Source organism: Macrobrachium rosenbergii, chromosome 11, assembly GCF_040412425.1.
Source record: "Macrobrachium rosenbergii isolate ZJJX-2024 chromosome 11, ASM4041242v1, whole genome shotgun sequence".
In the NCBI taxonomy this organism is placed as follows: domain Eukaryota; kingdom Metazoa; phylum Arthropoda; class Malacostraca; order Decapoda; family Palaemonidae; genus Macrobrachium; species Macrobrachium rosenbergii.
The window spans coordinates 47,415,617-47,427,697 of NC_089751.1; the positions used below are offsets into that span (position 1 = coordinate 47,415,617).

General features: G+C 38.7%; 2 protein-coding genes across 9 annotated transcripts in view; one reads left to right on the forward strand and one right to left on the reverse strand.

The window, feature by feature from the left end:
* LOC136843417 (uncharacterized) overlaps positions 1 to 12,081 on the reverse strand; it is a 398,498-nt gene that overhangs the window by 273,134 nt on the left and 113,283 nt on the right. The gene's annotated exons all lie outside the window — the stretch shown is intronic.
* Positions 6,332 to 7,582, forward strand: LOC136843529 (probable serine/threonine-protein kinase kinX). The gene is made up of 2 exons (XM_067112063.1): positions 6,332 to 6,646; positions 7,559 to 7,582. The coding sequence occupies exons 1-2, from the start codon at positions 6,332 to 6,334 to the stop codon at positions 7,580 to 7,582; spliced, it is 339 nt and encodes a 112-aa protein (XP_066968164.1).

Genomic DNA, 12,081 nt, shown 5'->3' on the forward strand with positions numbered 1-12,081 from the left:
ACAAAGATGAAGATGACATAACACCACGTCCAAGAATACCAGCGAATAAACAAATGCGAGAAAAATATTTAAAGAGCAAAAGGAAATGAAATATTGAGACATGAAACGGCAACAATGATGACTGACATGATATTACTTCCAGAATAACATCCGTATAAATACTGGAGAGGGAAATCAGCATAACGATAAGTAAACAGTCAAGAGAACCATAATAATACTTATATTATTTCCCCATTTTTGAGTGATGACAGTTTGTCCTAAGGAAAAAGTTTGTGCCCTTGCGTCATTCTTGGTTATCAAAAATTCAACAATTAACAATTAGATACAAAACAATCAAGACCTAAAGCAAATACACAAGCCCAAGGTTTGGATGGGTGACCTCATATGAGGTATCGATAATCGTTTTTATTCTCGACTGAGAAGGAGAATCGAGCAGGTTCTCCAAAGTTCTCGTTTTATTATTACTTACATATTTACACTAACATAATTGTGGATTTCTTCATCAATATTATTATTATTATTATTATTATTATTATTATTATTATTATTATTATTATTATTATTATAAGCTTGCTTGGCGCACTGGAACCCGGGGGTGGCTGTCTCCCCTACCCTCCCCCATCCACTATCTACTGCAACCCCACCCGGGCCGGACAAACAGGTTTGCAGGAGGGTGGATGTCTTCCCTACCTTACCATTCCCCAACATACCCCGCCCCCATCCGGGGTGGAAAAACCGGTTTGCAGGGGGTGGGTGGCTGTGTCATGCCTCCCCTACTGTCACCCGGGAGAGGACAAACAGGAAAGATCCACTCAGATTTTATTATTATTATTATTATTATTATTATTATTATTATTATTATTATTATTATCATTATTATTATTATTATTACCCATGCCGTCGAAAATAAAGGTAATGTAAGGTATGGTCAAGATGTCCTGACTTCTGAGACGATACGCACCGCCCCTAAGTTCGGCTCTGGCCTCTTCATTCTGCATATTTATACAGGCGTCAGTAGTTAGGGGGACTGAGCCCGGCCTAAACGACGGCAAGTTCATTACCCTTGGATGATATCTGTTAAACGTAAATAACAGATACACTCTACGTTATATCTGAAAGATTATTATTATTATTATTATTATTATTATTATTATTATGTACATATCTGCAGGAAAAAAGCGGAAAATAATGCAATTACTCTGCCAAGCAGGGTTCCACATAATAAAACCTGCGAAAAAGGAAAACCATTTGCTAAAGGAACAAAGGACGGTATCGAAAGCCGTTCCATGCAGCCACGGGCCAATTTATCATTGTAATCCGTTCTTCATTTACAAGGGACATCGCCAAGACACCTGTAATTAAGCACAATTTCATCAAGCAAGCAGCACTCGTCGGTTGAAGAAGCCGCCACTTGATATGTATCAGTCAGCAACTCCTGAATCTCTTCAGTAAGTCTTGAGAGAGAGAGAGAGAGAGAGAGAGAGAGAGAGAGAGAGAGAGAGAGAGAGAGAGAGAGAGAGAGAGAGAGAGAGATTTTATTATAATGTTAAACTGAATTCAGAGAAAGGCTATATTCAAGAGAAGATTGTTTATAACAATGTGATATTCGATATCATGCTTGAGACAGAGAGAGAGAGAGAGAGAGAGAGAGAGAGAGAGAGAGAGAGAGAGAGAGAGAGAGAGAGAGAGAGAGAGAGAGATAATATATTTTATCACACTGTTAAAATAAATTCAAGGAAAGGATACATTCAAGGCACAATTTTTGCATAACAACGCGATAATCAATATTATACTACAGAGAGAGAGAGAGAGAGAGAGAGAGAGAGAGAGAGAGAGAGAGAGAGAGAGAGAGAGAGAGATCATACTTCTGTACATACTCCCCTTGATAATAAGCAACGATAAGAACACTCTTACCCAAAGTCCCTCCACCCTCGAAAATCAATTGAGAACCCCAACTTACCACATCCTTTATCTAGAAAATACAGGGAACTTGTATCTCTCGCAAGTAGAACTTATCTCCCATTTCCAAACATACTGCCTTCTGTACCCTGCACCTTTAAAAGGAGTGCTTCATTTTTGACGTATATCTGTTTTATCTTGATATACGCAGGCAAACAGGAGAATTCTGAACATGCAACACAGTCTTCTGGCGCTTTCTCATTTATTCCTTAGTTCGTTTTGAAATCTGAAATTTTCGAGTTAAAATTCTTTCTCTCTAGTTCTTTCGACCAGGGAACACAGAGGCGAACCTCAGACAGTTCGAAGAAAGGAGCAGCTGGTTTGGAGAATTTTCTTAAAAATCCGATGTGGCCCCTGTTGACCTATGCAGTGAATTTTGTACCCTTGGCCCCTGTTGACCTATGCAGTGAATTTTGTACCCTATCAGTCCGTTGTAGTGGGTGTCAGCTATGGCTAGCAAGAAAGCATTAAAAAAAAAAAAGCCAGACATTTGGGTATATTCCGTCTGTTGAAGTACATCTACTATCATATCGTAAAAATGGCATTGCCCAAGAAAGACAATCTCTAACAGACACTTATTGCTCTCTCTCTCTCTCTCTCTCTCTCTCTCTCTCTCTCTCTCTCTCTCTCTCTCTCTCTCTCTCTCTCTCTTCCCAAGGAGGTCGTAATTCACCTCTTAGTTGCTTCACCTGGAAACGAACGCCCACTTCAGTTCCACCTGTAATTAAGGCTTACTAAATGACTTCCCTCTTGGAACCCCCGCCCTCTCTCTCTCTCCAACCTACTGCCAACACTAACAGAACTCGATACTGAACCTCAGCATCTTCCCAGGTGGGTCCTGCGGCCTCATCTTCACTCGCAGATGTCCGCCAGAGCGAGTGGTGACCATTGGGACACATCTTTTTCTTCTTCCAGTTTTCACGATTTCCTGATTTTCTTTATAGAAACTAAGTTGGCAAAGTTATGATCTTCGACGACGGAAGAATGTTAATCATTCTTCCACTATGACAGGTTCTTCCTCTCCTTCTTCTTCATTTTACAGGTGGAAAACGTTAAATCTGAGCGCATCATGACAGAGCAGGGTATCTTTCTGCTTTTCATGTTATGCGGAAATTGCCTGAAGTTATAACAAATGTGCCGTGGCCGAAAATTGCGTATAATTATACTATAGCAATAATAATAATAATAATAATAATAATAATAATAATAATAATAATAATAATAATAATAATAATATTATTTATTATTATTATATTATATTATCTCAAATTTGCCTTGAAAGTACTTGAGTGGCAATTAATTCATGTATGTTTTCTTTCTTGTTGTACCAATAATGTGTTTTATTATATATATATATATATATATATATATATATATATATATATATATATATATAATATATGTAATATATGTAGATATAGTATATACTGTAAATATAACATACATATGTATGCATATACAGTAGTTTCTCCTTTTACCGGGGCACGCACAACATGCCCGTAAAAAAATTGGACATGCCCTCAACGAAGACTTCTCTCAAATGTATCCACACTTAAAACCTTGAAAGCGTAATCTGGTTTTCTACTTCCCGACTAAAAGCATCTTCCCGAGATCAGATTTTAAGTTTCAGCATACCAACAGGTGCAGTGTATGCCGCATAAGCCCCCAACCCCCACCGTCCCCCTTGAGACGCCCCCCATCCATAAATCAACACCCACGTTCAAACACCCCGCCCCTCCCCTACCACTCCTTCGCCCGCTGACCTTACTTAACCTGACACCGGCTTTCCCTGTGATTCCGACCAGCGTCTTTCGTGTCGTGCACCTCAGATCGACATGTCGATTATGGCAGCAATAAATCGACGGGCTGATTATCGTCACTCAATTTGCAATTTTTGTAACTTACTTCTGTTCTGTTAGAAGAACCAAGAAGGGAAATCTGGACAAAACTGGATTTGATGACCACGGCATGCAATCTACAAGTTGCAACTTTTTTTTTTTTGTCCGATTCACATTTTTCAAGTATCTTCTTTCTATTCTATTTGGAAAACGGAGAAGAGTGAAAAGTTCGAATCTAAGGAGTTAAGTACTTTTGTCAGAATGGTGTTATCGCTAACATATGACTGGAAAAGAGACGAGAATAAACACAAAATCCTACATCAAAGAATAAAGGGGCCTAGATATCATGAAACTCAGGGAATAAAATCTGAGATTCTAATCTGGAAGTTACTGAAAGATACCTACGAACAAGGAATTTAAATCTAAACTGCATTGTCCAGAATGGATTAATATTAATTCATTAATTTGCAAATACTTTAATACTTGCTTCTTTATGTACGGTTTGCTGTTTATTGCACTTAAGATCCTCACATATACATACATATACATATATATATATATATATATATATATATATATATATATATATATATATATATATATATATACATACAGAGAGAGAGAGAGAGAGAGAGAGAGAGAGAGAGAGAGAGAGAGAGAGAGAGAGAGAGAGAGAGAGAGCTTCAGACATGCGTATCAAATTTATGTGATTTTTTTTCTCTTTTACAAAAGAACATCATAATCTCCCTCTACCAAAACTCGAACATATTTACACAGAAACTCCACTGACTCGTGAAAGGCGCCGCCCATTGACAAATCCTACCCTCAAACCCCATCCAAGAAATGACGACACAAGTCGCTCGCGGAGAAGGGCCATTCAAGAACTCGACCAATGTCATCCTGTGCTGTGGCATCACTCGGGGCGAGTCACTTCGGTTTAATGATGTAGAGGGTTCCTCCGTGTTTTGGAATTATTTGCTCACTTACTGCAATGTCAATAAAGAAATTAGACTTGAATCGTATCCACAGACTTTATTTGTTCAGTTACTGTAATGTCAGTCAGAGAATTTAAGACTTGAATCGTGTCCGTAGACTTTATTTTATCAGTTATGGTAATGTCAGTCAAAGAATTTAAGGCTTAAATCGTGTCCAAAGACTACTTGCTCGGTTACTGAAGTGCCAACCAAAGAATTTTGACTTAAGTCGTGTCCATAGACTTCATTTGCTCACTTATTTCAAGTCAAACAAAGAATTTTGACTTAAATCGTGTCCACAGACTTCATTTGCTCAGTTATATCAAGTCAAACAAAGAATTTTGACCTAAATCGTGTCCACAGACTTTAGTTGCTCAGTTACCGTAATGTCAGCCAAAGAAATTAGATTTGAATCGATCCACAAGGCATTGATTCACCGATCTCTGTATGGGCAAAGGAACGCGTGAGAGAAGATTCGAAAATCCCCCGTATGGACAGACGAACGTGTGAGAGACGATCCGAAAATCCCTCGTATGGACAAAGGAACGTGTGAGAGAAGATTCGAAAACCTTTCGTATGGACAGAAGATTCGTGTGAGAGAAGATCCGAAAATCCCTCGTATGGACAGAGGAATGTGTAAGAAAAGATTAGAAAACCTCTTGTATGGACAGAGGAACGTGTAAGAGAAGACTCGAAAACCTCTTGTATGGACAGAGGAACGTGTGAGAGAATACTGGAAAACCTCTTGTAAGGACAGAGGAACGTGTAAGAGATGATTCGAAAATCTCTTGTATGGACAGAGGAACGTGTGAGAGAATACTGGAAAACCTCTTGTAAGGACAGAGGAACGTGTAAGAGATGATTCGAAAATCTCTTCGTATGGACAGAGGAACGTGTGAGAGAATACTGGAAAACCTCTTGTATGGACAGAGGAACGTGTAAGAGATGATTCGAAAATCTCTTGTATGGACAGAGGAACGTGTGAGAGAATACTGGAAAACCTCTTGTAAGGACAGAGGAACGTGTAAGAGATGATTCGAAAATCTCTTGTATGGACAGAGGAACGTGTGAGAGAATACTGGAAAACCTCTTGTATGGACAGAGGAACGTGTAAGAGATGATTCGAAAATCTCTTGTATGGACAGAGGAACGTGTGAGAGAATACTGGAAAACCTCTTGTATGGACAGAGGAACGCGTGAGAGAAGATCCGAAAATCCCTCACAGTGTCCCAGCTGGGGAAATCTTCTCTCCATCGTCACATCATGCGCGGGAGAACTTCTCGGCTTGAATACCAACAGCCATTAAGCGCGTTCAAGTGGATGTCATTAACCTTCTTAACACACCAGCTGGGATGATCTGAGGACGAGGAGGAGAAGTGAGGAAAAGTTAGGAAAAGGAGGAGTAAATGGGTGGCTGAGGAAGAAGGGGAAAAGCAAAGGGAGATGAATAATGAAATGTAAACAGAGGAAGATGGTAATGAAGGACGAGGAAAATGGAAGAAAAAGAAGGTATTGAGTGAGGATATAGCGAGGAAGGTAAGGAGTGAGGATATAGTGAAGATGGTAAGAAGTGAGGGTTTAGTGAGGAAGGTAATGAGCGAGGACACAGTGAGGAAAGCAAGGCGTGATGACAGAGTGCATAACGTACGGAGTGAGGATACAGTGAAGATCATGAGTGAGGATATAGTGAGGAAGGTAATGAGTGAGGATCCAGTGAGGAAGGTAATGAGTGAGGATACAGTGAGGATGATAATGAGTGAGGATACAGTGACGATGATAATGAGTGAGAATACAGTGAGGAAGATAATGAGTGAGGATATAGTGAGGAAAGTAAGGAGTGAGGATATAGTGAGGAAGCAAGAGGAGAAGGTATCGGTGAGTAATACGCAGAGGAGGGCATGTCTCTTCTAGCCGTGCCTTGACTGAGAGATTGTATCACCTTGCGGGAAGGGAACACACAAGAAACGAAGACCTCAGATGATTTCTGATCATCGTCAGCGGTCCTTTGCAATTAAAACGGACCGACCCGAAGTGATATTGGTAAATTTCTTAATGAAGGAAGCCCAGATGGACTGCTTGGTTTAGAATTAAGAGAAAACTTTTGATGAATATTTTTAGGTCATCATATTCATTGCAGTCCTTCGTTGATGGTGGATTACCTCGGCGAGGTAATGGGAAGAGAGAGAGAGAGAGAGTGGTAAAAGGCGATGACGTGGAGAAGTGTCATGCAACGCAGATCTGGGTCTCATCTTGCGCAAATATAGAAATTAAACTCAAATATACATAATAATAATAATAATAATAATAATAATAATAATAATAATAATAATAATAATAATAATAATAATCTTATTTTAAAAGCAGGCATCTAAACCAAGCTTTCTACAGACTACACGAGGCTCACACAGTTTACTAAAATTACTTAAATTACACAGTTCTGAAAACCTACCCCTTTCTCATCTTCAGCGTCGCCAGTACTGAGTTACTGAACGTCTTCTCCAGCTCGGTTTTGTCTAGTCCTTACTTAACGCAAAAGAAAAACATAAGTAAATAATCCTCTTTGGTGAGAGAGAGAGAGAGAGAGAGAGAGAGAGAGAGAGAGAGAGAGAGAGAGAGAGAGAGAGAGAGAGAAAAGTTATCACATGCCTCCATTATAAAAACACCTAAACTTTCCAGTAATATCATTATTGAGAGTGAGGTCCTGCACTTTTGAGTTTATGTATCTTGTATCTTGGCGGAGCAATGGATATTCGTCTTATGTCTTTTCTTTTATTCTCTCCACCACAGCTGCGACTCACAACGTTCGACTAATAACTACGTACAAATTCTCTGCACAGGTTAACAAAAGCACACTGGATTTTACGAAACATTCCCATTCCTCCCTCCTGGTCGAGAGAGAGAGAATGAGAGAGAGACTTTCAAACAACAATAAAAAAAATCCTTCATAATACAAATTGGCAGACAAACGAACTTGCAAGCCGTTCCCTTACGCATACTGTCGGGGATTTTGAGGGGGGGGGAGAGTTTACGATATTATGTAAAGAATTATGAAGGCGCTGTCTCCATGGCATGCGGTGCACGGATAACTAGGCTATGCGGTTTTTTCCCGTATCTGTGGTCTGGATTGGAGTCTCAGGGTAAGGGGAAGTGGTAAAGGGAAGGGGGGGGGGGGGAGGAAGAAGGAGGAGGGGAAGGAGGGAGGGTTGATAAAAGGGGGTGGGTAGAAAAAGGGAGTCTTCTTCATTTGACTATTTGATTCCCTCTGGTCACTATTGGAACTTAATACCCTTAATGAGATTTCGTTCATTCAGCGGTATTTTTGTTTACATAATGGTTGTTTTATATAATCAGTGGAGGCAGTGTCCCAGTTCTTGAAAAAAAAAAAAAAAGACTAATGAAACGCTTACCTCAGACATTTGTTAGCCGAAAAATAATGCTGTAGGTCAGTAAAAATAAATGAAAACTATAATAATTATACCTACTTTCCATCTGAATCAATCCATAATGGAGCTCCCTAATTCTCTATCTCCCTCTGACTCCATAGAGAGCCTCCTATCTCTCCATACCTTTCTCATTCCGAAGTAAGGTCAAGGCTCTCCATCATTTTCTGACTTCTTAATGCAGCTTCATATCTATTACTATTTGTCTCTTAATATGATCCCTTATTTTTCTACTATAGTGACACTATCCCTATTAATAGGGTTCTTTTTTTCTCCGTACTTCAGTAAGGAAACTGATACTGTGCTGGTCATGCCATAATACTGAAAGCAAACTTCGAATCCTCTGTCAGTATTGCTATAATTACTAATAAATTTTGAAAGATAAAGCTTGTTTATCAGTATGCTATAAAAGATTTCAAGGTTTTTGCTCTCAATCTATCTGAAAGATTTTTTTTACTAGCTTTAAATTCCAATAAAACTGTGGGCATGCCAGGTTTTCTTATTGGCACGGAACATCTCAGAACCGAGGGCGAACAGGCACCATAGCACCGCACCGTGATGCAATTCCAAACGAGGACGAGGACACCTTTTCGATTCATCACCAACCACATGATACCAGCAACAAGAATGGCTCGAAATTAGCGTATTTGACCCGTCTGGAACCTAACGTGGCGTTCTGCTGGTGAGGACTCTATATTTCGTGAACTGACCTAGCTCGGATGTGGAAATTATCTATCAAAACCCGAGTCACTACAGATCGGTTTGCCTCGCACACCTGTTCACATTCCACGAACCCTGCTTGCTAGGGTTATGGCACCCTCGAAACGTTAGGTGGCCCTCCACTCACTAGACCAGGGTAGGTGGCTCCTGGCGTCCTCAGGCGTGACAGGTTTGAGCGCAACTGAAGTTAAACCGCGCCTTACCAATGGGAAAAACTGTTCGAAAATGTTTGAACAAAAGGTCAATGCTGAGAGTTACGTTCTATTACAGCACCTAATTACATGCACACTACTGGAAAACGATTTTTCCATGTTCTGGAGTCATCTGACAACAAATCAGTTCACGGAAAATTGATTTGAGAAGAAAGAATCAGTCTGAATTCGATTCTCAACTCATTGGTCATTCAAAATATGACTCTCCCCATTCTTCTCGAGTCTCGTGGCACTCAGCACCTTCCTATAGGATTAAATTCGCCACAGATAGGACACGTAAAGCTTCTTCTCCAGCGTCATGCTGCCTCTGCGCATTTACTTACGTTCGTAACGTAAATACGTCTTGCGTCGCAGCAAACGCTTATGCCGACCTTAGGTGCCTGACTTAACAATAAACATCGTAAGAATAAACATACATATATATAAAGAATATGAAAGATAAATATCCCGAGAGGAACGTAACAGCAAAGGAATTAGGCCAACAAAGAGCTAGCATAACAATTACTTAATTAAAAAGTTGCAAAAAGAAACTTCTAAACCTCTAAACATAATTTATGTAAACAAGCAGCATCCACCGAGCACTAAGCCCTTACTAACAAAGACAGGTCATCTTCATCAAGGAGATAATGGCCACGAGATCCTGATACACATCTTAATAAGGACTTTGGAATAACAGTAAACGAAGCTACTCTGGGAAATTATTATTATTGTTAGGTAATTAGATAATGGAATCAAAAGAGTAGGAAGCCCAACTGAATATAAGAGTATTAAATTATAATGGTTATATTAAATACTTACAATAACACAGTTGAAAACCCATCATATCAAACATTGTGATGTAGCAAAACAGCCTAAATATACATAAAAAAAATTTATGCTCAATAAATAATTTTTTTTATTGGGGTGAACAGAAAAAACTTGATTTGCATACAACTTAAAAGCAAGACGTCGCAATAACCAGTAAATTGAAAAGTGACAGGTTGCCTGTCAAAAACAACTGTGCAATGAAAGAGCACACATTCAAATCAACAAAACTTCAAACTAATAAAAATGCACATTGGTATCAAAATACCTACAAACTCTGGAAAGTCCGCATGTTCAACAGAACTTCATATATGATTAATAATCCACAACGGTGACAAACTGACTAAAATCTGTGACATTCAACATTCTCAACATCCTTTAAAATTAACGGTAACAAAATGACTAAAAAAATCTGAAGTCAGCATTTTCCAAAAATAAATACATGTTACAAAATCTTCAAACAGAAAAGCAAAGTTCAAGGAAAATACCTATATTGGCGAATGAAGGACCGATTAAGAACAAAGTTACGTTGGGAAAAAAAAAAAAAAGCTCTACATTAATCCTGTTTAAACGGACTTCACTAGTTTAGCATATGATGCCTCCTAATATTCCACTTGGGTCCTCATGAATAATACCGCCTCGACGGGCCCTCATTTTCATGCTGTCCACTCAGGGCCCAAACTAGGTCTTCCTCATTTGCGGCATTGCCTCATAGGAGGCACTCCACGCGAAGACTTCAGGGAGCCATCTGACGGCTCTGAGAAGCAATCTCTTTTAAGACGCTGCTGCATCAGCCTACTAAAATATAAACGAGGTTTTCCCCTACGGCAATCCTTCGCCTATGCTTGGTACGCTATGGTCACTCAGTTTACTTTACTCTCTGGCTGCATGCTCACTAAAACTTACATGTTTTTTTTTCTACATGCATTCTCTTGTAGAAGTTGCGTTACAGTGAAACTACTATCAAAATATGATCTCTTTCGGAAGCAAGATTATTTCACAATAACAATTTTTCAAATATTCTCAGGCAAATGGTGTATTAAAGCAATATAGCTGAATTACTTATTTCTACACATGCTGCAAATAATGTTCATTTCATTTTATATAAAAACTTTTTTTGCCTGAAATAAACAATTCAAACATGCAGGTATGTTGGAGCTATTTTACCAACCAAATTCACTGGTACATCATAAACTGTCGTCTGATATATTCCGCTCACTTAGCTTCTTGCCTGGGCTAGATAAAGCAACATGCCTTCGTACGGATAATTCATTGATGTTAATTTATACAACATAACGAAGGCGTTTCAGAATTTTACAGCGAAATACAAACAAAAAGGTCTTTCAAGTACAAATGCCACAAACATACAAAACAAAGAGAATGTTCCCGTACTTCAAAATATTTACATATTTCTAGAATCTGACACCCTCATTTCATTCCTTAAGGCATGTAATCACACAGGCGCACACACGCACGGACACACACACACACACAAACCTGCAAACGCTCCTAAACGCAGGGTGGAGAAGTGGGGCCAAAGAGCATTAATCACAAATTTACATACATTACCCTTATAAGCGAGCCAAGGACAAAGGTGGTCCTTTTTGCCCGACCGCAGTACGCCCATTAAGTATTCTCGGGATAAAACCAATTTGTCGTGCTCAAGTCAAATTCAATTAGCGTCAAAATATATTTCAAAACAGTCCGCTGCCAGCAGTCTTCTGTTCCTTGTCGTAAACACGACAAATAATAGAGCGAGGATTTGTTTTTCATCCGGTGTATACCATCATGCTGGTACACCCACCTATCGACGGTATAATTTAGAAATGAATTACAGTATGCACATAAAACACACATATGACATATCCACACACATACACATATATATGTACATATACATAATTTATATATTTTTATATTTATACATATATATTTTAAACCACATATACCCCTCAATAATTATTTCACTCTGATTTAAGAACAATTTACACCCAAAGAAAATTATAGGTAATAAATGTACCTGCCCTTGCCAGAATTCGATAATATATATATATATATATATATATATATATATATATATATATATATATATATATATATATATATATATATATATATATATATATATATATAT